This window comes from Spermophilus citellus (genome assembly GCF_964194105.1).
Source record: "Spermophilus citellus genome assembly, chromosome: 2".
NCBI classification, from domain to species: Eukaryota; Metazoa; Chordata; class Mammalia; order Rodentia; family Sciuridae; genus Spermophilus; species Spermophilus citellus.
In genome coordinates this window covers 174,437,613-174,462,940 of record NC_138183.1, presented here as the reverse complement: position 1 = coordinate 174,462,940, position 25,328 = coordinate 174,437,613, and the positions used below count along the sequence as shown (strand labels likewise).

Genomic DNA, 25,328 nt, shown 5'->3' with positions numbered 1-25,328 from the left:
TCAACATCAAATGGATGTTTCCTTGTTGAAGATGGCTTAAAATCTGGGAAAACAGTAAAACCACATAGAATAACCAACCTTCACAAATAAATCTTTCATATATTGCCAGGACCTTGAACCCATGGGATAATTAGGAGATTATTACAACAAGGATTTCTTTAAAATTGATTTGAAACATGTAACAATGACTCACTTCTTCACAGCTTCTCCTGGGGAAAGAGAAGTAACCACTGAGCTTCCAGGTTGTGATACATAAAAGAGCTGCTGCTCATTTTTGGTCGGAGCTATTTTACACTCATGTTCATGGCCCCAAATAACAAGATCAATGAAGTCATCCAAAAACTGTTCTGGAATGAAGTTTGTACTTCCATGTTTACTCCTATATCAAGATTTTTAAAAAATAAATAATATAAATTCATAGCAATATAGAATAATTCCATATTAACTAAGTCTATACAGATTTTCCTCTATTCACTTATGATATATCATTCTTTGTGCCAAAAACTTACCATGAGATTGGGAATACAAAGATGATCAATATCTAGTTTTTTACTTTTAGGTAGTGACAGACTAGCAGAGCACAGTCAAACAGGATGTCAAGAGAAGGTGGTCAACTCTACATTCAAGGAGTCACAAAAGGCTTTACAGAGAAAGGTTCCCCAGCTTTGGTCAAGTCAGGAAAGCATAAGCACTGACAATAAGAAAAATCCACAAACTGAGCTGGGCTTGGTGGCACACACACACATATGTAATCCCAGCAGTTTAGGAGGCTGAGGCAGGAGGATTGTGAGTTCAAAGCCAGCTTCAGCAAAAAGCAAGGCACTAAGCAACTCACTCAGTGAGACCCTGTTTCTAAACAGGATGGGTGAGGGGTAAACTCATACACTGCTGTTGAGACTGCAAATTGGTGCAGCCAATATGGAAAGCAGTATGGAGATTTCTTGGAAAATTGGGAATGGAACCACCATTTGACCCAGCTATCTCTCTCCTAGGTCTATACCCAAAGGACTTAAAAACAACATACTACAGGGACATAGCAACATCAAGTTTATAGCAACACAATTCACAACAGCTAAACTATGGAACCAACCTAGATGCCTTTCAATAGATGAATGGATAAAAAATATGTGGCATATATACACAATGAAATATTACTAATTAATAAAAAAGAATAAAACCATGGCATTTGCAGGTAAATGGATGGAGTTAGAGAAGATAATGCTAAATGAAGTTAGCCAATCCCCAAAAAATAAATGCCGAATGTTTTCTCTGATATAAGGAGGCTGATTCATAGTGGGATAGGGAGCAGGAGCATGGGAGGAATAGATAAACTCTAGATAGGGAAGAAGGGTGAGAGGGGAAGGGAGGGAACACAGGGTTATTAATGATGGTGGAATATGATGATCATTATTATCCAAAGTACAGATATGAAGATATGAACTGGTGTGAATATACTATGTATACAGAGATATGAAAAATTGTGTTCTATATGTGTAATAAGAATTATAATGCATTCTGCTGTCATATATAAATTTAAAAAAAACAAAAACAAAACAGGATTGGGGATGTGGCTCAGCAGCCAAGTGCCCCTGAGTTTAATCCTCCATGCCCCCCACCAAAAAAATCCACAAACTGATCTTATTATATGCACCACCCCCCAAAACAAGAAGGCAGAAAATAAAATAAATCTAAATTTTGTAGTATAAAAACAAATTTCTAAATGTGTCCAAACCTTTTTTTTTTTTTGGAGGTGGGGACTGGGAATTGAACCCAGGGGTTCTTTACCTCAAACTTGAGGTCCTCCTGCCTCAGCCTCCAAGGTTGACCGGGCTACAGGCATGTACCACCAGCTGACCAATCATTTTTTAACATATCTGTTTCTTTTATGGATTATAAAAATCATGAGATAAACTGTCAACAAGAAATAAGAGTTTTTCAATATTAAATAAAATATTATATGAATAAGTGCTTTGCAAACCATAGTTTTATACTTAGAAAAGTTATTACCCAGTAAGAGAAAACAGAAAGAAAAGGTTTTCTCCAACATTAAATTATACCACTGGGTATTTAAGTGAAAAATGCTCAAATATTTCAACCTAGCATTCATTTGATCAAAACCAATATTCATTCACTTAACCAACAAATATTTACTCAGGTCTAAAATGTGTCAAATGCCTCAGGCAGTTAACACAGCAGTAAACAAAATCCTTGCTCTTATGGGGGAAACAAACAGTAATACCATAAGTATATGTGTATAAAAATAAAACTTGTCAAGCAGTGATTGGTGCGTATTATAAGAAAAAATAAAAGGAAAAGTGATAGGGAAGGATGCTACTCTACATACACAGAGTAGTCAGGAAATAGCTCTCTGAGGAGTAAAAATGAGCAGAGAATTGAGATGAGGGATCCATATGCAGAGGAAGAGCAGATGGTAACGGTGCTGAAGTAGGAATGTGTTCCATGGGTCCAAGAAACAGCATGGAGATTCATATAGGTGAAAGGAATAACACAGGGAAGACAGGAAATAAAATCAGGGAAGCAGCAGGCTTAAGTATTTTGGAATGTTTTCATGTAAAAATTAAACATTTGCTGGGTGTGATGGAACAGACCTGTAATCCTAGTGACTGGAGGCTGAAGCAGGAAGATCACAAATTCAAGGTCAGCCTCTGCAATTTAGTGACCCTAAGCAAAGTAGAAAGACCCTGTCTCAAAAAATAAAAAGGACTGGGGTGTAGCTCAGTGGTAAAGCCCTCCTGGGTTCAAATCTCACTTAAAAAAAAAAAATCTAAGGTATGAGATCATGACAATTACTTAGAAAAAGAAGGTAATTCTCAAATACACTGTGCCTTCATGGAGCAATGGCTCTTTCCTGGAATAAAGAAGGAAGATTATTCAAGTAGGTTGACTCTGATTTGTGACCTAGAGATGGATCAAAACATCCTAGTTGAAAGATTTTGCATGACAAAGCCCTCCTCAGCTTCAGACCACTCCTTCTTTCCCAGCAAAAGAAAAAAAAAATGGTGAATATAGGAAAAAAAACAAACAAATAAAAGCAGCACATCATAGAAGACTCAAGAATTCTCACCTAATCTGAGAAAATCTTTTGTTTTTTTAACAACTTAAGGAAACAATAACAACAGAAGTATCTAAGAATGCTAAGGCTGGGAAATTAATCTAAGAGTATTTAAAAAAAAAATCACAAAACCACAATGAAGAGGGTGAGGAAGAGGAAGTAAGTAACTTTGGAAAATGGTGTTTTGACTGAATGTAGTAAAGTTGTAGACAAAAATATACAAATATTGTACCTTAGTTGACAAATTTGTTTCTCACAGGGTTATGGTTTAGTAATTATGAAATTACCTTACAAATAAACCTGGATCAAAAAAACAGGTAAATACATTATAGATGATACAATCCAGATTTCTGTTAGAGAAAAAAGTTACAAATAAGGCAAGGGAGAAGACAAAAAATGAACCTTGTAAGTCTGGATTAGAATCAGCCTGAATTTATAATTGTGTTTCTAAACACATACATAGCTAGAAATAGAAATACAGGTGTGAATACATACATGCATTGCTATACATATAAAAATCTTTATTTCCTTCATTCTGTTTGTTCAGAGAGCTGAGAGCCACAGGAGCAACAAGCACACCCAGACACATAGGTACGTATAGGTTTCTAAATATTACTTTCCAATAAAAGGAATCAGAGCTCCTTGGAGAAGTGGCTGATTCCAAGGCTAAGGGAAGAAAATACAAGGTGAGACTACAATATCTTTTTTGGAGAGGGGGTAACAGGGATTGAATTTGGAGGTACTCAACCATTGAGCCATATTCCCAGCCCTATTTGTATTTTATTTAAAGACAGGGTCTCACTGAGTTTGCTTAGCACTTCGCTGTTGCTGACATTGGTTTGGAGTTTGAGATCCTTCTACCTCAGCCTCCCAAGCTGCTGAGATTACAGGTGTGCACCACAGTGGTTGGCAGAGACTACAGCATCTTGAGGTGCAAAAAAGCTAAGGTTATACACAAAAAAAAAGAAAGAAAGAGGGGCTGGGGTTGTGGCTCAGTGGTAGAGCACTCACCTAGCACTAGGTTCAATCCTCATCACCACATTAAGATAAATAAATAAAGTTATTGTGTCTATTTACAACTAAAAAATATTAAAAAAAGAAAATGAAAGGGCTAAGTGAAATAATACAGAAGCCAACATAAAAGAGCCTCCAATGGTCACAGCAGGATTAATCCATTGGATTATAACTCAAAGAGTAAAACAAATGACCTTTAAGCCCATTATGACATGTATAAATGAATAAGTAAATAATGGGGGACAGGAATAAGAAAAAAAAATCTTCCTTATAAAGAAATTACTAAATACAGAAAGAATAAAAATATTTTAAAAACATCACAATTATAATACCACACTATTAATTGCTATAAAGATGATCCCAGTGGATGCTAAGATTAGTGGGAAATTTTTAAGGTGAAAAAGTATGTTTAGATAGTCTCCAAGTATTTTTCCCAAAATGTTCATTAATTACAAAGTAGAAAATAGGATCTTTATAGTGGAGAAATCTGAACTATACCCCTTAATCAAAGGATGGCTAGTATCACCAGCAATGAGACACATCAACATCATGTTGACTACTTGTTCTCTGATCAATGTTGTCTTCTATCTTTCACGCTGGCTTAAATCTGGATCACTTTAATGAATTTTCCTTCCAACTTTTCTCTACTTTGGCATAGTACAAAGTGTGGCAGAACCAGGAAGGCTCCACAAGAGAAGAAACACCTCCCCAATGGTATAAAGTTTCATGGCAACCACACAAAACAAAACTCTGGCTGGCTTTTCCTTTGAAGCTCATACTGTTTATTTGAGAAAGTACATAAAGTAGTGCAAATCTGTGTCCTTCTTTGACCCAGCACTTGGAAAAAGCCTGCATTCACTAATGCAGAGTAATCTGCATTCAATAAACATGTTCAATAAGTAAATTAAATAACAGGCCCCAAAACCCTTGGATTCTTCCTTGACAATATCCCAGGTCTCTCTCTTCTGTTTCAGTTTCACTGTCATCACTGTTGCCATCTCACATTTCCTACTATGATAATCATAAAATAAATCTTACTTCTTCAAGTCTCTCTTCCTGAAAATCAATTCTGTACCCTACCAACAGATTAAACATGTTTCAACCACTGACAAAAGAAAACTGACCCAGCTATATTTACATATTCTAGAAAGACACTTTTACATATATGTACCAGAAAACATGTATAAGAAATGTTTGTAACAGCAAGGTTTTAAAAAGCAAAAAAAAAAAAAAAATGCCAGGCACAGTGGCACATGCCTATAATCCCAGCAGCTTCGGAGGCTGAGGCAGAAAGATCTCAAGTTCAAAGCCAGCCTCAGCAAAAGTGAGGCACTAAGTAACTCAGTGAGACCCTGTCTCTAAATAAAATACAAAATAGGGGTGGGGATGTGGCTCAGTGGTCAAGTGCCCCTGAATACAATCCCCCCAAAAGCAAAATAATTGGAAATAAAAATGTACACTGACAGAAGAAAAAATAACTATACATAAACAATAAAGATGAGTTACAAATCTAAGCAACAAAATGAATGAAACTCAATAATGCAATATTAAACATAAGTTGTTTGTAAAATATACAGCATCATTCCAGTTATACTAAAACTAAGTAAAATAGCAATCATGGCTATACATGTGATTAAAAATAAATAAAAGCACTGGATATTAATTCAAAGCTGAAAATAATGCTTCCCCTAGACTATGTGGAAGCACATGAGATCATGAAAAGAGAATGGGAAAATGTACTGGTAAGATTCTACTTTTTGCTGAATTAATTTTATAGTTATTCTTATGCCTCATCCATATGCTAAAAATATCCTTTTATGGAAATTAATATACATTAAAAACAATTTCAAAATAAGCCATGTGCAGCAAGTCCAAGTTTCCCTGATTCTGCCTGACACTTTGAAAGAATAAGGGCATTATTTACTAAAGCACGTGAGCTTGGAAACAGATTTGGGGAACCTCAATACTTGGCCCAACATTTTTCAGAGAATTCTTTTACCTGTTTTGATGAATCACAAATAAATTAAACCAAGAGTTCTCATCTTCTTTTGGTCTCAACATTGTTACTTTTTTATTGACAAACATTCGATAAAGCCTTTCATCTGGAATGGACCCTGAAATAGACATTAGATATCTTAAAATTTTTTTCTTACTTTGGTTTAAAAAAAAGAAATGCTTTTCTTCTAAATTATGCATTTCTCAAAGTATTTCATTTTACTATTAGAGATATATTTAAATTCTGGAATAAGTTATAAGTGATATCATGTACAAAAGTTATGTTTCAGGTTCTTACATGACAGCAGTTAGATACATTCAAAGAACATGTTTCATTTCAGGGCTATGTACCCTCAAAATCAGAGAAATGTGAACTAAAAAAGGAAGTTTCTTATGCTTAAATTCTTATTAAAATCTTTAGTAATACTGTTTTTCACCCCCTCCTATATTATAAATTATAGGCATATGTACTTTTGATCTAAGATACACATTATTACATGCACAAATATTTAAAAAGTTAAGATAAAAATGTATTTTAGCACAGTATTTCTATGTACATTGTGATTTTAAATTAAAATATCATGTTTTTAATAATTCAATATTTTTCAAATAATTCTTGTTATTTCATGTACACCACAGGCTCACCTTGGTCTAGTGAAGAACAAAAAACAAATAAGTAAGCAAAATAATAACAAATTGTAAATATTATAAAAAGGGAGGAAAGCCAGGATGATAACAAGGAGAATAACTGTGTCGGGTGGGAAAGAGGGGCAAGGCTGCTATTTTATATAATGATTACAGAGGATGTCAGAAGAAAAACCATCAATACAACAATGTATAAGAGCAAGAAGTAGCCCAGCTCCCAAAGTAAATACCTTGGTATGGCCATTGGAATAACAACTGAGGTAGAATATAGAATATACATAACTGGAGATAAAAGTCAAGGTATACAATGCACAGAGCATTTAGAAGGCTGATCTACTCAGGTGCTGAAGCACTGAGAACACTGACAAAATCTGATGATAGGTAGGCAGGTAAAAAGTTTGAGAGGAAGCTGGGCACAGTGGCTCATGTCTATAATCCCAGCAGCTCAGGAGGCTGAGACAAGAGGATCATGAATTCAAAGCCAGCCTTAGCAATAGTGAGTTGCTAAGCAATTTGGTGAGACTCTGTCTCTAAATAAAATACAGATGTCACTCAGTGGTCAAGAGCTCCTGAGTTCAATCCCCGGTACAAAACAAAAACAAAACAAAAAGAGTTTGAGGGAAAAAGAGGGCAATTTAGCCAAAAGGTATGAGCTTTAAAAAAGCAGGGTATTTGGACATAACTTATTCCAGAATTTAAATATATCTAATAGTAAAATGAAATACTTTGAGAAATGCATAATTTAGAAGAAAAGCATTTTTTTAAACCAAAGTAAGAAAATAATTTTAAAATAACATAATGTCTAAAAGAAAGTAGTGGTGGGGAACAAGAAGAGTGATCCCCATTTCTGCCCAAAAGACCATAGTAAGAGAACTGCAGGAGACCTAAAACCCTCAGACACCCAGCTGGGCTTCAGAGAAGGTCAGAAAGTAGAGGCAACATTCAAAAGAGACAGGCAATGCTGGGATATGTTCATTATAAAGAATTCTAGAGTTTATAGTGAAAGGAAGAAGGTTGGGATAGACACAAAGTCCAGTTAAAGAAGGCATAACAGGATGAGCCTTTGGGAGAAAATGGTTAACTGAGGAGACATGTCTCTGATGGTACCAGAGGCATAATGGGACCTGTCTTCAGTCTGAAGGTAGAAGAAACTGTTTTCTGGAGATATGATCTCTAACACTGTAGTAATTAAAACTGCTAATTGCTTTTTAAAAAAATGTATTTAACCTCCTGCTATATCACTTGCAGAAGCAGATGTGAGGACATACTAAATGGACTTAAATTAAGCACACTTATTTCTGGTCTCAAAAATACTTGACACATAAAATACATAAAATAATGAATGTATTCTTTTTAAAAATAGTCTTTGGTCTTTCATTCATATGGAATCAAGCCTAGCAAATAAGCTTCTGTCTACTGAACCCTGGATGAATTAAAGATAGTGAAGTTGATAAAGCAAATGCTTGATCTTTAGAGATGACACTCTTAGATTAGCACTGTCCAACAGACATGTTAGCCACTAATGTGTTCTAAATATATAATTTGAAATTTAATAGTAGCCATATTAAAACAAGTAAAAAGAAAGACAAACTAATTTCAACTTATCTGTTAGTAAAGATATTCTACATTTTTTTCCTCAGTCTTTGAAAACTAGTATGTACTTTACATTTGAAGTGTCCAATGTCTACATGAGGCTAGTGGCTACCATACTTCTAAGATACCAAAATGAAGTTTTGCTAATTATTATGTAATTCTAACATACAGGATTCTATATATACGTTTAAAAGAAAAAACCCAAAACAATAAACAGATACTAAAGGAGAACTATATTTTAACCAAAATTGCTATTATGTATTAATGCGATTAAATTAAAGTTTTAACAAAATCTTCCAACATTTTTTTTTACAACCACCAACAAGTAATAAGGAGATCTGTTACACTTTTTTGCAGAGGATCACAAAGATATGTCCAAAATTCCATTTCACAATTGGCTAAACAATTATTTATTGATATAAACAGTAAAATGAAACCATCTTACCTAAACCATATAGAGCAATTTTTGTGGTTCCTTTTTGAAACAAAACTGGACTAATGTCTATCTTCTCCACAGACATTGAACGTCCAAAGTGATTTATAAATCCAGCACAACTTAAAATATCCAGGGCACAAAGAGCATCTGCCTATGAAAAATATTTTCAAAGAATATTAATGTGTATGTACAAATAAATACTCTGCATAAATACCACACTACCTTTAACCAGCATACTGCACATACTACCTGCATTATCTAAATGCTTAGGACCAGAAGTATTTCAGATTGTGGGAGATTTTTGGATTTTAGAAAGTTTCGATAGATTTTGTCAACTGAGTATTCCTAATCTGAAAATTCAAAATCAGAAATGATCCCAAGTCCCAAACTTTTTGAATAGTAAGTTTCATATTTTAGAGCATTTGGGATTTTTATTTTTAGATTAGGGATATCCGACCTGTAGTTACAAAAACATAGGTTAGGATAGTGTCTTCTCAAAATTCCAATATTAAAAGTATCCACTACCTTTTTTCTACTGTAAGTTATCTACAGCAACTGGACTCACACACTAAATGCCAAGTAAGCATCTCACTACAACTACGTGGTGTCTTGGCCACTAAAAAGTAAAAATCAACCTAAAACAAGTGCTTTATAATTTTAAGCATACCTCTTGAAACCTGGGGAAAAAGACTATAGGTAATAAGTGACTTAAAATATTTATGACCAGATTTTAAAAAAAGATATTTTGAGTTTAGGACCTCTAGTATTACCTCCATGACAAATAGGAAATAAAATATTCTAATTTAGATTTAAAGATGTTTGTGAAATAATTATATCCTATAAGTGAGATCCTCAAGAAATGTAAAAGCACAAGTAAATTATAAAACACTAGACAAATATTAAGTGTTTATTCCTCCTGGCTACTCATTGCCAAACTCAGTTCTAATCAAATGAAAGCATAGCTGATATACCAATTCTTATTCTAGATTTTTTTTTATCTAAACAGTAGTAAAAATGCTTATATTAGTGATAACAAATCAAATTTGACTTCTTGACTAAAAATTTGACTACAAATTGCTGAGAAAAAGAAAAGGATTGCTTTCCACAGATAAACTAAACTGAACATTTCTAAAATTTCAACAAACAATAATTACCCCTGTAGGATCATCATGATTTCCATGAATACTAAACACTGGAATTGAGATGTTGAGATTGCCATCTTGGTAGTTCACCCATGGAAATCTTAAAAAAAGAAAAGAAAACTGAAAGTTTCTACAAGGGACAAAAGTTGTTTTGCAAGACTTTAAAAATTCATGCGATTATAGACACATTATACAATTTAAATTGGCAGATGACCACTAACAGTACTTCAGAAAATATAATCATAGATAACAATTCATTTCAACTAAAGCTTGAAAATATCTCACAAAGAACTACATTTTAATGAAAATCCAATAACATTAAATGGTGCTTCTGAAATGTATGAGTGATAAAGTTGATTAACAGGAAATTAATAGTCCTCAAAAAATTTAAAAACCTTTCCATATGGGTTTGTTATTCTTTTTTAACTTTAATTTGTTATAATAACAACAGAATGAATTACAAATCATAGTACATACATAGAGCACAATTTTTCATATCTCTGGTTGTACACAAAATAGTCAACATCCTTCATGTCTTCTTAAATGTACTTAGGGTAATGATGACCACTGCATTTCACCATCTTTCCCACCCCTATTTCCCCTCCCTTCCCCTCACTCAACTTTTCCCCTTGGTCCTATCTAGAGTTCATTTAATCCTTCTATCCCCACCCCAGCATATTATGAATCACCATCCTTAAATCAGAGAAAGCATTCAGCATTTGGTTTTTTTGGGATTGACTAATTTCACTTAGTATTATATTCTCCAGCTCCATCCATTTACCTGCAAATGTCATGATTTTATTCTGTTTTAATTCACAACTTCCTTAATAAAATTCCTATAGCACAAGAATTAATATCAAGAATCAATAAGTGGGATGGATTTGAACTAAAAATCTTCCTTCTCATCAAAAGAAACAATCAGTAAGGTAAATAGAGAGCCTACTAATTGGGAACAAATTCTTACCAAACCCACATCAGATACAGCATGAATCTCTAGAATACATAAAGAACTCAAAAACCTTAACACCCAAAAAAACCAATAATCCAATCAACAAATGGGCCAAGGAACTGAACAGATACTTCTCAGAAGATACACAATCTATATCTATATCTGTATGCCAGTGGTTCTCAATCCTAGCTGCATGTTAGAATCATTTGGGGATCTTTTAGGAAGTACCTATGCCCATGACACACTCCAAAAGATATATGGCCCTTGGCATGGGCACCAGCATTTTTTAATATTTCTAGGTAACTGTAACATGCACAAATGACTGAGAAGCACTGATCCATGCCCATCTGATTAAAAAAAAAAATTCAGTATAGCTTTATTTTTTATATGGTATTTTATTTCCTTTTCTGTCAACTATGTCCAAATTTTTACCTATTTTTCATTAACTCAAGAGGTTTTTTTTTTTTTTTTGGTTTTTTGTTTTGTTTTGTTTTTTGAGGACAGGTACCAGGGATTGAACTCAACCACTGAGCCACATTCCCAGCCCTATTTTGTATTTTATTTATAGATAGTGTCTCACTGAGTTGCTTAGCACCTCCATGTTGCTGAGGCTGGCTTTGAACCCTTGATCTGACTGACTCAGCTTCCTGAGCTGCCACTGCACCCAGCCAAATCCCAGTTTTTAAAACAAACAAAGGGTATAAACAGAAGAATATATCAAAGAAGATATAAAAATCTGAGAAGATGTTCAGTCCCAGTATTATTTAGGGCAATACAAATTCATACAATGATGTACAGAAAATTCAAAGAACTATATTTAGTATGCAAATAACTTACAGTGAAAGTGAAATAGCTGTAATTGTTAATGTGTTTATGAGTATTTACAGAAAAGACATGCAGGTAACATTCACTTCAACATATAAATATACTTACTTACTAAAACCAAAGTTGACTGATTGATCACTAATGATTTCAAACTGTACAGGACGATCACCCATACAATATTTTCTTAATAATTCAAGGCATGTATGTAATGTTTTTCTTGAGGGCTTATTTTCATGGAAAAGATCACCACCTAACAAAATAAAATCCACCTAATCAAAAGAAAATAGTGTTAAAATTAGTAGGTTTTATGAGTATGACTTTTAAAAAATCTATAGATGAAAAAGGTAGAAAAAAATCTTTAATAATTAAAGACAACTTCATGTATGACAATTTAAAATCTTATGTTTCCTTTGTACATTTTGCTCATTTGTTTGTTTTTGTGGTGTTGGGGATTGATCCCAGGTCCTGTGTATGCAGGGCAAGCACTCTACCAACTGAGCTATATTCTCAGCCCCTTATGTTTCCTTTATTTAAAGGTCCTTCCAATCTGGTGATTAATCTTACTCCAATTTAGGTTCAAAAGCTGCCTTTTAAAAAGACACATTTAAATTACTACACCAAGTCCCTGACTCAAGTTACCCAAGGTGATATATATTCTTTTAAATTAAAATCAAACATAGACTTTGCACTTTAACAGAACACACAGAATAGATATAAAATTCAACCCAAATTATTTAGTGTTCCTACAGGCACTGGTAGCTAAGGAAATAGCAATTTACAAAATAGATGATGTCCTTTCCCTCATTAAATACTACGTGCAATACCCTGTACTGGGTCCTGAGGCTATAAGAATGAATATTATATGATCACTATCTTTAATACGTTCAAATTCTAATGGAGGAGACAAACCATTATGCACTTAAAAATAAGTCAAGACTCTTGACATGCAGCAGAATGGATATGTAAATAAACATAGATGGCACTACAATGAATTGAGGGAAGATGTCCAACAAAAAATCCAGGGGGGGATGTGTTAACATCATGGCATTTGAGTTATAAATGAAAGATAAATGAGATTTTTGAGGAAAAGCATTCTAGAAACATCAGTGAAGAAATAAAATCACAAAAAAATTCCAACACACTCACACTTTTAAGAGGTATACTATCTACCTAAAGAAACTTAAGTTCTTAATTATTCAAAAGACTGGAGTAGGGATCACTGTGGCTACAGTGGTCAGGGAGAGTTTATTTAAAATGTGAGATTTACTCTAGGCCTTCAAGACTGAATATGATTTGAGTAAAGAAAGAAAATTATTATAACAGAAGAAACAAAACAAATATGCAAAAAATACACTGAGTCAGGCATGGTGGTGCATGCCTGTAATCCCGATAACTCAGGACGCGAGGCAGGAAGATTGCAAGATCAAGGCCAGCCTTAGCAACTTGGCAAGGCCCTAAGCAATTGAGCAAGGCCCTGAAAAATAGAAAGGGCTAGGGTTGTAGCTCAGTAGTTAAGCATCCCTGGGTTCAATCCCCTGTATCTGCCCCGGCCCCCAGTCCCCCTACAAAAAATACACTGAGGGAATGAGAAGTAGTTGGTTAATGTATGTCACTTCTGTAAAATGAAAGGAATTCTGGAGACTGGTTACAAGGCAATGTGACTGCACTCACTACTACTGAACTCTGTACACTTCAAAAGATGGTGAATTTTAAGTTATGTGTATTCTATCACAATTAAAAAATATTTTTTAAATATTTTTAAAAACTAGTTTGTGGCTCCAGGAAACCCCGAGAAGGGTTTAACTCACTATTGTGGTATTCCTGCCCAAACTTGCAGACCTGAAATCTAATTATGAGGAAATACCAGGTATACCCAATTGCAGGCACATTATACAAAATAACCAGTCTGTACTCTTTATTTAAAAATATCAGGGTCATGAAAGACCTCAATTCAAATTAAGGGAAAGAGTAATTAAAATATGCATCTAGAAGTTCCAGCATGGGGCCACTGAGGATGGGGAGGTGGAAACATTAAGGGATGTAGGAATGGGAATTAGGAAACAAGATGGAAGGAATGGACAGAGAAGAAGCTTGTGCACAGGGAAAGAAATGCTTTAGGGCCTAAGAGTTAAAAAGAAAAGAGTATTTCCAGGAGACTCTAGCAGGAAACAGACCTCCTTTGGTTACAAGTTTCTCTGCCCTCAGGGAAAGAAGAATCCATCTTAAAAGGAGTTGATACTAGCTATTTCCTAGCTCAATTAACAAAGTTCTAAGAGCTTCTATAGCTTTTTAGATCTTTTATAAATATTTAAATACAGAATGAACATGCAGGAAAGATTTTTCACTCTCATGGAATTTACCCTCCAGTAGAGAATACAGATAATAAACAATTCACTGAATTATTTCAGGTGAGACTATGAAAAAAATAAAACAGAATAAGGTCACAGAGTGCTCAGGGTTTTGGGGGGTTTTTTTGTACTGGGGATTTTAAACCAGGGACACTTAACCATTGGGCCATATCCCCAGCCCTTTTTTATATTTTTTTATTTAGAGACAGGGTCTCACTGAGCTGCTTAGGGCCTTAGTAGGTCCTCGATAAGTTGCTGAGGCTGGCTTTGAACTCACTATTCTCCTGCCTTAGCCTCCAGAGCCAAAGGGAACACAGGTGTGCATCATTACACATGACACATATGGCATTCTTACTTCCCTATTTCTAATATCAGTACCACCATTCACCCAGACTCAATACACTTTAATTATTGTCTTTCCTTTTCCCTCATCCTCACCATCTACAACTATCCAAACATTATAAATTTTATCATGTATTATCTTTTGCATTAACTTCCTCTTTTCTATTCCTAATGCTACTGTTTTTAAAAAGATCTTTTTAAAGATCTTTGACCTTGTATCTTTTTAAAGATCTAAAACTGGTCTGATTCAAGCCATACTACCCTGCTGCCAAAGACTTTCTACAGAAATGGGAACAAACTCCTCATTCACTCTGGCATACAAAGCTCTCCTTAAAGGAGTTCAAATCCTCATTTCTAGTCTTTAGGCACACCTTCTGATACATGGCCTATAGGTGAGCCAAACCAACCTGCTAGTCATCTAACATACTTGAAACTTTTTCATGCCTGTGCCTTCATTCCTGCTACACCTTGAACATACATTCTCTGTGCTCTTCAAGTACCAAAATCCAGCCCTCCTTCAAAGCTCAATTAAATGTCACCTCTTTCATTAAACTCATCTTGCTATCCTCATCTAAATGTCATCTCTTCCACCTCTAAAACTCCCAGGAAATACTATATGATTTTCTTAAAGCTCTTACTGAAAGGAAAGTGACCACAACACTCAGAGCAACCAAAAGATCTTTATTGCAGCAGTGCAACAGAGGAGAAAAGAGAGAAAGAGAAAGAGAGAGGGGGCGGGGAGGGAGTGCATGCAGGAGAGAGAGAAAGCAAGAGAGATAGCAAGAGAGAGAGAGAGCAAGAGAGAGAAAGCGAGAGAGAGAGAGAGAGAGAGAGAGAGAGAGAGCAAGAGAGAGGGGGGCCTGGCAGGAGGGAGTTTTTATAGCCCAAATCTAATGGGGCCTCTGGGTCTGCAAGCTGCCTTGTTGGCCCAAGGGGGGGTTAAGTGTTCAGCCTTGAGCAGGGTTGAATGTTCAGACTTGAGGCAAACAGGTGATAAAGGACCAGATAGAGGGGGGTTTGAGTGCGTGGGCTATCTTGCAGCCAACATCTGTTCAGCCTGCCCTGCAGACAACACAGTTCAGCCTGCTCTGCACCCAACACTTACCACATGTGACCTTGTATCTGAGTATTTTGTATATCATATCTCACATTTGGATTTGCCATATGTTCTTTGAAAGCATAAACTATAATATTAATCTTTTCATTTCAAATACAAACTACCACAAGACCATGCATTCATCAAATGCCTCATAATATATTTGTAAATTTTAAGACTATTTACCAGAGTAGATCCTACTGTTATTAAGGACACAAACACAGAATCTGCTTTGAGTTTTTAGCATATTGATATGTAAGCACAATAGCCTCTAAAAATAAATCTAACCTAAGAGACAAGAAACTATTGACCAAAGAAATATAGTAGAATCACATAAATATATACATCAAACTCACTTCATTTTCCTGGGCAAGTCTTAAAATTTCATCAAGTGTGACAAATGTATCATTTCCTCTGACTGCATCTTTCTCCATAAATCCAAGGTGAATATCAGTTGCAACTAAGATTTTAAATGTATTTTCATCATCACTGTATTAAAAAATAAATATCATTTCAATATAATGCATTAAAAGGATATTCAAGTAAGTTAAGACGTAAGCATAAAATAAATAACAGCAGTTAGGAGTAAAGTCATTTTTCTACTGTTAAACTTGTTCTGAAAATCTGAAGTACTCAACGTCACATAATTTTTCTAACCACTAATTCAATAAAATACAAATTTGTACATAAGTTTTAAAAGGTTCTGTAACTGCTTCAAAAATTTATAATCCTGTTATAATAAACCTAAAGGCCTGCTTGTTTTCCTATTCTGTCCCAGCACAAAAACCCAAAGAGCTTTGATCTTGATTACTAGATTTGGTTTTTTGATTTTACAATCTAGGAAAATCAAATTTAAAAATTCTTCCTCTAAGTTTGTAGGTAGATTTTAAACTATTGTGCTGGTAATTTACATTCAGGCTCTGGGAAACACCTGCTTGACTGTACTTTCAATAAAAAGTTAATTTTTCATTAATAAATTTTACCAAGTAAGAAAAGAAATTTCAATTCAAATAAAATCTGGCAGAGGCAATTTCATGTGAAGCAGCACTGGAATAGCAATTAACATTCTCTTAAACAATGTAAATTTTAATTTTCTAAATACTTTTATATCTATGATCTCATCATAACTCCTAGTCAATAAAGAGGTAGGCATTATTATACCTGAAAAATGAAAAGTCTAGACACTGAAAAATTGATTTATCACTCAACTAATTTCAGAAACAGGACTAAAAGCCACATGAAAACTCAGGTTATTTTTACTAAACTATAATCTTTAAAATCTTTTTTTTTTAGAGAGAGAGAAGAGAGAATTTTTTTAATATTTATTTTTTCAGTTTTTGGTGGACACAACATCTTTATTTTTATTTTTATGTGGTGCTGATGATCGAACCCAGCACCCCGTGCATGCCAGGCGAGCTCATTACCGCTTGAGCCACATCCCCAGCCCCAAAATCTTTTATTATTTTTTAAATTGTAGATAGACATAATGCTTTTATTTTATTTTTATGTGGTGCTGAGGATCAAACCTAGTGCCTAACACATGTTAGGCAAGCACTCTACCACTGAGCTCAACCCCAGCCCCTTTAAATTTTTTTATACAAAATTATTATTATTTTTTTTTAATTTTTTTTTTTTTTTTAGTTTTCGGCGGACACAACATCTTTGTATGTGGTGCTGAGGATGGAACCCAGGCCGCACACATGCCAGGCGAGCGCGCTACTGCTTGAGCCACATCCCCAGCCCTTTTTATACAAAATTAAAATATTAATATATGAAAAGCATTTCCAGAAATATTTCTCTTCAGTAACTTCAAAAATGATATGCACAAAGTTCTGATTACTGTATACAAGCTTTTCAGATCACATTACTACATCCTTCCACAGCAATGTATAAAGTATTTTCACATGATTTCTCTCATTTAAATCTCAAAATTAATCTGAGAAAGGCATGATTATTCCAATTACACAAATTAAGAAATTGAGGCTAGGCTCAGAGAACTGCTGAATTTCCAAGGTCATATGTCTAATTTTCACCAATGTCTTAAAACTACAATGAAAGACTCAAAGTCTAAGGCTTTTTCCACCTAACATTTTTAGGACTTTTATTTATTTAGACTTTATCCAAATTCATTTTCAATATATTTGATACTACATCAATTTACTCTAAAAATCTGCTTAAACAGAACTTCATGAATAAAACTTTATCATGAAAATTCAAGGCTATCTATAGCTTCAATATTTTAATAAAGTCTAAGAACATAACCTTACTACAGCAACATAACAAATTACTCCAAGACTCCAATCTATACCTTCACAGTTTTAATAAACACATAGAATGGATTTTTAAACATTGAAAATATTCTTTTTGATGATTAACACTTCTGCTCACAGGCAAGTTCTTTATTTACTGGTAATTTTTTTTTTTTTTTTTTTTTTTTTTTTTTTTTTGGTTGGGGGTACTGGGGATTGAACTCAGGAGGACTGGACCACTGAGCCACATCCCCAAGCCTATTTTGTTTCTTATTTAGAGACAAGGTCTCACTTAGTAGCTTAGCACCTTGCTTTTGCTGAGGCTAGCTTTGAACTCGAGATCTTCCTGCCTCAACCTCCTAAGCCTCTAGTATTACCAGCTAATTTATTTTTTTTAAGGTGGTCATAGTTAATAATCATTGTAAACCCAAAGTAACCAAAGGATTCTATAAGGCAAGATGGGCTTACAGTGCATCAGCAGTACTCATTTTTTTTATGGTCAGTAGGGCTCCACAAGGGCAAGATTTCTCTCCAATAACTCCTAGGTCCTGTGTTCAAATGTGTCAATCGTTTCCAAATTCTAAAAACAAATATCAAAAACAAATTTGTTAAAAGGTTGCACATATTTAACCATTTTCAATTAGGCTGCATAGGTACAGACTTCTTAAATAATCAGACTGGCAATTCTGAAAGTCTCATTTTCATCTAAGCGCCTACTATTATTTTTTAATGAGTCTATAATAGACAATAACGCATCTTCAGTGCCACTTTAATATCACTGTTATGGTTAACATAACAGTGTTTCTTTTCCCTTGCTCTTATGGAAAATTAAGCATATTAATAAATGTACGGTAAGGGTCACGTAAGATTCTAATACAGCACACAATTCTGGGTGTTAAATTGTACGCATAGGATTTTCTGGAGTATGGCGGCAATCCCATATTTCCTGGCCCCAAACAACCTTTTTAAAAGATCGGGACTGTTTTCATAAGAGAGGGACCCCATGTTTAAAGCTAGAAAAAAATAAATCAAACACGTGGAGAAACACCTTTGAGAGCCTGCAGGACAACTTTTAAGTAGTCAGACTTGGAAAGGAAAAGCTGTCACCGGCTTACACGTCCGGAGTTCCAGGTTGCATTGGGATTCCAAGAGTCGCCAAGCTCTAGCCGCGGTGGGACTCCAAGTCAGAGCCATGAGCTCTCTACACCCCTCCTCAGCCGACTCCGCGGCCCACGCTAGCCAGAGCGTCCCATTCACTCTGGGCTTCCGCCTCAGAACCTAGAAAGCTAGGAGATGGATACGATGCCTAAATTACCCCACACCTGGACTCTTCAAAGCCCCACCTTCCGGACCAAGACTGTCTTCTATCCAGGAAGAAGGGGCGGGATTCGTGAGTAGAAAAGCAAGAAGTCTGCCAGGGAAACACCAAGGGTCATAAACCTGAATTAGGCGCGAGAGAACAGCATCTGTGTTTCTCGCGATATCTCGTTAATGACGTAGGCTTCTCAAGTCCTCTTCGAGTTTCATTGGCTGCGGAATGTCGAGAGGGGGTAAGGAAAGTAGCGGTATGGCCCCGCCCCCGTACGGGAGCCAATCCTGAGCAGCCCAGGGGACAAACCCGGAAGCAAGATTCGCAGCGGCGACTTTCCTCTGTAAGGTGGGTAATTCCTCCAGGTCCCGGACCAGGTTTCCAGGTGGAGTAGCAGTTAAGAACTACTGGGTCCAAACGGGTGGTCACCTTAGGCCCTTACCGAGCCCTGGAGGTCAGGCCATTTGGCGGGTCCTAGGTAAGATCGTGGTGGCTTCTTCGATTTTGGCTGTTTGGAAGGCCGCGGGCCTGCGAGTGACTAGCCGGTGGCAGAGTCAGGTCTGGCGGCCGTCTTTCCTCCGCCCCGCCCGCCTCACTACACCCTTTAGTTCTCAGACTTTATTCCCCTGCTCCCCCTTGTCGCCCGTGAATCCCCGGCTTCAGCACATCTGTACTGCGTTTTGCTGAGAACAAAATATAGTGCAGTAAAAGTAATGTGGAACTTTTTAATTTGAAGATCGGGCTTTCAGCTCCACAGAAGGGTCCTTGATCTGAATTTAACAGGTTGTTTTAATCTGTCACTGAATTTGTCACCCTATTACTTCCTAATCGGATATCATCGAGTAAGAATCTTGATCATTTTATTTTTAAACCCTGAACGAAGAAGATGCATCTGGGTTTGACTTTTTAAATTAAATATACCAAGGAAGTTTTGTATGTGATTTATTTTATCTGGAACTTTAAAAGTTCAGAATTTATATGAAGAGCTATGGAAAAAGAAAGACTTCTTGTGGGAAGTCAGTGAGATTTGTGCTAAAATATTATTATATCTGATGTAAATACAAGCGATCCATACTTTATGTAGGTATCTGTTACCTATTTAATGAATTTGATCACTTTTGTGTTTCGAGGTTCAGAAAATAGCTTGAGAATAAAGAAAAAAAGTGGAAACTCCAAGGGAACTAATATAACACAAAGCAAGTCCGATGAGGTCTCTCAATAGACTCCAAAAAGTTGGATGGACCTTAGAAATTCTTTGTACAATCCTTACATTTTACAATGAAGTTACAGACCTAGAGAAGTTACTGGTCATAAGTGATAGATTTAAGCTTGAGTTTCATGATCCTGCTTCTAGTAAACAATATTTAATACCACAGTAGATTTGTATATTCTTAAATTTGTAGAATTTAGTAGAACAAAATTAGTATCTTAGGTGTATGACTAATTCTGGATCTTCTCAGAATCTATTCCAGGCAGAATCAAATGACAGGGCTTTAATTAAATTTAATACTATTGCTGTTTCTCAATACTTGCTGTATACAAGTGGAACTTAAATGTTAGTTAAACAAAGTCCCTAGCCTTAAGTTCATGATCTTTAAGCATCAGAAACAAAGTTCATGGTAAAACAAGACAAAATATAGCACCAAAAAGAACAAAGGAGAAAGATCTAATTGGGAGGATCAAGAAAGAATGAAAGGGAGAACATTCTGAGAATCCCAGTTCCTAAAAATTCATATTTTTTGAGTGAAGGAGTAAATGACAATCAAGATTCAGTTCAGAAACAAGGAGCCAACTAAGAACTATAGTTTTTTGTCGGCAATTAGGACTACTTTTTGAAGCAATGAGTTTTCCTAGGCCTGAAATTATTAAAGTAGAAATAGGATAATTATTACAAATATTGTGATAAAATTATCTGTACCAGTGAGAGATTTGGGAAAGATATCATTTGGGGCCTATTTTGTCTTAAGAATTTTTTCAAATTGTCTCTTAAAAACTAGAAATTTTTGTTTGTGCTTTGTATTATCTATGTATCTAGTTTATAAAAATTGTTATTATATCTGTATTTATTGTATTAGTTATACTTCAAAAAATTTAAGCATTCATCACCCTTCACTGAATACCATCATACTTAAACCAATAGGTTCAAAATAACAGGCATAGCCATTCATTTACTAGAAGGAAAAGAAGAATGGCTAGATCGTTAAAGATCATAGATAACTGAAATCTGTTAGCTCCAGTATTTAATATGTTTAATGAGCATCATGAGAAAACGACCAGTTTAAATAATGTTTATTTGTGCATGCTTGCAAAACTGGTTTCTGTGCTATTGATAAAGCTTCAGTTAGTGTTTTGCTAATAATTTTTGTGTTTGTGTTTTCAGATCTTGATGAAAACAATAAAGCAGACATAATTCATCCCTAGAAAGGTTATATCCTAGCATTTGAAATGCTTTTTACTTAGAATAGTAGTTAAAAATGGAAAAAACAAAAATAAATGATGAAGGAAAACCAGACCCAGAGAATTCTTTGGACTTTTCTGAACATTTTAATCAACTTGAATTGTTGGAAACACATGGACACCTTATTCCCACTGGTACCCAAAGTCTCTGGGTAGGCAATTCTGATGAAGATGAAGAGCAAGATGAAAAAAATGAAGAGTGGTATCAATTACAAGAAAAAAAAATGGAGAAAGATCCAAGCAAATTGCTGCTTTGGGCTGCTGAAAAAAATCGGGTAAGATTAAAAAAAAAAAAGGAAAAAAGGGGAACCATAACATAGTAAGAAAAACTTTGGGTTTAGAACCTAAAGACCTGCCCCACCCCTCTATTTGATCTTTGAGCAAATTCCATTTCTGAACCTCTAGTTTCTTATATGTAAAAATGGCCACCATAATATCTGTCTCTGTTGTACAGGATGGTGAGAATCAAATTAAGCAATGTACGCAAAAGCACATATTAAATTATAAACTGTCATGTTAGGTATTATTTGGGGGGTTAAGAATAATTAACAATAAGGATAGCAAGCAATTATCTATATTTTTAAAGCATTTATAAGTTATTAGAATTATCCTATGGGTAAACATTGTTTAAAATAGGTAAAATGGAAATTAACATTTATTAAATACCAACTATACCAGTTAGCTTACTACATTGTTTTATTTAATCCTCACGTATCCATACAATAAGTGTTAATATTAATTTTCCCAGGATTATCCTAGTAGAATTAACACGAAAAAACTATTCTTTCTACTTGGCCACTTCCACTTCACTTTATTATGTTCTCCCATGTCTGTGTTGGTAAACTAATACCTATAAGAATTTAGCATTGTTTAATAGCTTTTTAGCTTTAGAACACCCAGCAGCCCTCTAGAGGTTCATAAATTAAACTGAAAATCACTGCCTGGTGGCAGGTTTCTGAGGTCATATTCAGAAGGAATTGAGCCTTTAAGTCCTTGGATTTCCTTTCACCATTTTATTCTCTTAAAGGAAATTTCATTTTTATAAGTTTTATACACTGTTTATTCGAATGATGCTATTATAAGAAAATTAATGTTATATTTCCTTTGCAGATGAAATATAGAATATTAAACATAATTATAGCCTGTATTATTCATTTAGGGCTAAAGCTTTTGTGCAGTAAGTCTTAATTAGACCAGGACTAAATGTGTGGTTTGATATTCAGAGAATCAGATTCTTAGAAGCAACTGAGTATAGTTAACACTAAATTATTCATTAGTAAACCAGTTGCCCTATTGCCCCAAAAAAGAAATCTTAAATTATTTTCATTTTAAAATTCATCTCTTAACAGTTTTTTATTTAACTTAATTAAATCTAAAACTGCTGAACAATTTCATTTTCTTTATTTATTGTTTTGCTTCGAGTTGGGTTTTTTGAAGAGCTCTTTTTTTTTTTTTTTTCCTTTTCAGCTTACTACAGTGCAGAGACTACTTTCTGAGAAAGCCACTCATGTAAACACTAGAGATGAGGATGAGTATACCCCTCTTCATCGAGCAGCCTACAGTGGACATTTAGATATTGTCCGTGAACTGGTTGCGCAAGGGGCAGATGTGCATGCAGTAACTGTGGATGGCTGGACACCTCTGCATAGTGCTTGTAAGTGGAACAATACCAGAGTGGCTTCTTTCTTACTTCAGCATGATGCAGATGTCAATGCTCAAACAAAAGGCCTTCTGACTCCCTTGCATCTTGCTGCTGGAAACAGAGACAGCAAAGAGACCCTAGAACTCCTCCTAATGAACCGTTATATCAAACCAGATTTGAAGAACAACTTGGAAGAAACTGCATTTGATATTGCCAGGAGGACAAGTATCTATCACTACCTCTTTGAAATTGTGGAAGGCTGTACAAATTCTTCACCTCAGTCTTAATAGTTCTAGTAATTTTCTTAAGTTTGTAAGTACCAGTGCCTCCTTTGTGTGTGACATAAAATATTCCCATTATACAAAGTTGACATCAAAAGTCTTACTACAAAAATTCAGTGCTACTCAGTATAATGTTCTTCCTAGTGAATCGCCTGATCTTGATGTCAAAAATGTATTTGAGAGTTGTTTAGATATATCTTTAATGATTTCTGTGGAGTTGTGATTTTTATGAGGAATAATTTTAACTTACCTTTACTTAAAAACTTGACACGGGTAGAACAGAAACTAAAGATATTTTTGGTGCTGATCCAAGAGAAATGTATTTTTAAATACCCCATATCCTGGATCTTTGTTGAGTATTTAATATATTAACATGTATTTTTATAAAGTTAGGTGACTCCAAATTTAATTTAAAAGTCTAAAATATATTGGAACAGCTCAGCTGTCTACATTATCATAATCAGTTGCTTTCACTGTAAACCAGAAAAAAAGTAACATACTAGTGACTTTAAAAAATACAATTAAAAAAAGCCTAGATTTTTGCTTTATATAACAGAAAATTTTGAAAAGTAGTTAGCTGGGCATTTAGTCCATGAATTTTACATACTGCCTCCCCTGCCACAGTTCACACAACCCTGTGCACAGTCCTACCTCACCCTGGTTAACCTACATAATCCTTATTATGGTGAGTCAGTATGACCTTTTAGAGATGCACACAACTATCCCTTGGTCCAGGAGATCATAATATATCTGCTACCCAACTGGTTTTACTTGCCTAATCCTGCTGGGTCAGCCTCTGCTCATAAAATCTCTTTTGAGTTCACCAAAAATATCAATTTTCCAAGGTCTTCAGTTTATTCAAACCATTACAAGGGCAAAGTGACAAGGGTAAGGAATTCTAAGAGTAAGGGGATTATGATTATATTGGGACTAGAACCACCAAGTGGCTCAGGTTTAAAAACAAAAAAAAAAAAAACAACACATAGTGTGGATAGTGATAAACAAATATTCAAGAAAAATAAAGTGCAAGTTTGACAAGAAAAAAGGCGTGAATTCTTTTTTAACATGTATATTTTGTTTGACTTATAGCATATTTATTCAAACAGCTTATGCAACTCTCTCCATGTGTTCAGCAGTTTCCCATTAAATACCTAGCTCCTTTGACTATTCCCAAAGGATCTTCTCTTAACCTCTCAACACTGGAACTAACATTGTAGGGAAAGGAAACAACCAGTTGTTTTTTTTTTTTTTGTTTTTTTTTTTTGCTTTTCTTCAGTATATATTTTAAATGCCTTCCAAATTTTGTCTCTTGAGCCAGCCCACATGACTCAACCACCCTAGACTATGCAATAATATTTATTAATCAAATATATGTGGCAGGATTTTGTTTAGAACAGAATTGGATCATCTCAGAAAGTTAAAGATAATAAATTAACAGAGTCATTGTAACAGACTCTCAAGAGTTATAAAACTTCAATTATTTTGTGATCTCTGGCCTTGGTTTTAGAGTATCAATACCTAATACAAATATTTGTGCAGAAAACAAGAGATTGCTTTCTTTCTGTTTTTTCTGGTCCAAGTAAGTGACACCAAATTATAAGTACAGCTGACAGACAGTGATGGTAGAGTAGGACCCCCATCTATACCAGTAGACTGCTGAAGGAGGCTGCCTGATTATCTGAAATTCACAGAGCCTGCAGCTCCATTCTTAATTGGGAGTGGGTTACATCATGATTTTATGTCAGTTTTCCCTTTATGGAGCCAAAAAAGACTATCTAATAAGGAACTGAGTTGTGACCACTCTTAAGGATTTTTTAGTCCTCAACATTCACCAATGCTAAAAAACAAACTTTGAACAAATAAAGCCTCTCTCCCAGAGGGCAGAATTTTTATTGTTTGCATCCTTTGTACTTCACATTTACTACTATCCAT

The 25,328-nt window shown here is 34.9% G+C and overlaps 2 protein-coding genes across 8 annotated transcripts in view; one reads left to right on the top strand and one right to left on the bottom strand.

The window, feature by feature from the left end:
* The window catches only part of MRE11 (MRE11 homolog, double strand break repair nuclease), a 63,321-nt gene extending 44,153 nt beyond the window's left edge, over nt 1-19,168 (bottom strand). Inside the window, exons 1-8 of one of the 6 annotated variants that reach the window (XM_081282671.1) lie at nt 19,051-19,168; nt 18,176-18,287; nt 15,815-15,947; nt 11,781-11,941; nt 9,911-9,998; nt 8,766-8,907; nt 6,087-6,201; nt 194-379 (exon numbers count right to left, since the gene is read on the bottom strand). In XM_081282671.1, coding sequence (XP_081138797.1) covers nt 194-379; nt 6,087-6,201; nt 8,766-8,907; nt 9,911-9,998; nt 11,781-11,941; nt 15,815-15,947; nt 18,176-18,195 — 845 coding nt within the window. In that variant the 5' untranslated portion in view covers nt 18,196-18,287; nt 19,051-19,168. Of the gene's footprint in view, nt 1-193; nt 380-6,086; nt 6,202-8,765; nt 8,908-9,910; nt 9,999-11,780; nt 11,942-15,814; nt 15,948-18,175; nt 18,288-18,755 lie in introns of those variants that run through there. The other 5 variants (XM_081282672.1, XM_081282669.1, XM_081282670.1 and 2 more) reach the window with 5 other exon arrangements.
* A 94-nt stretch (nt 19,169-19,262) lies between these two features.
* ANKRD49 (ankyrin repeat domain 49) lies at nt 19,263-24,427 on the top strand. 2 transcript variants are annotated; one of them, XM_081281266.1, is made up of 3 exons: nt 19,263-19,364; nt 21,397-21,748; nt 22,941-24,427. In XM_081281266.1, exons 2-3 carry the CDS (start codon nt 21,491-21,493, stop codon nt 23,400-23,402), a joined length of 720 nt encoding a protein of 239 aa, XP_081137392.1. In that variant the 5' UTR covers nt 19,263-19,364; nt 21,397-21,490; the 3' UTR covers nt 23,403-24,427. The 2 variants fall into 2 exon arrangements, with proteins under 2 accessions (XP_081137392.1, XP_081137391.1); XM_081281265.1 differs by having other exon boundaries at nt 19,358-19,494.
* Nucleotides 24,428-25,328: the final 901 nt, after the last annotated feature.

Coding starts and splice junctions, on each gene's coding strand:
- ANKRD49 (XM_081281266.1), top strand. CDS start 21,491: ATGGAAAAAACAAAAATAAATGATGAAGGAAAACCAGACCCAGAGAAT. Junction 21,749..22,940: donor GGGCTGCTGAAAAAAATCGG/GTAAGATTAAAA, acceptor TTTCCTTTTCAG/CTTACTACAGTGCAGAGACT.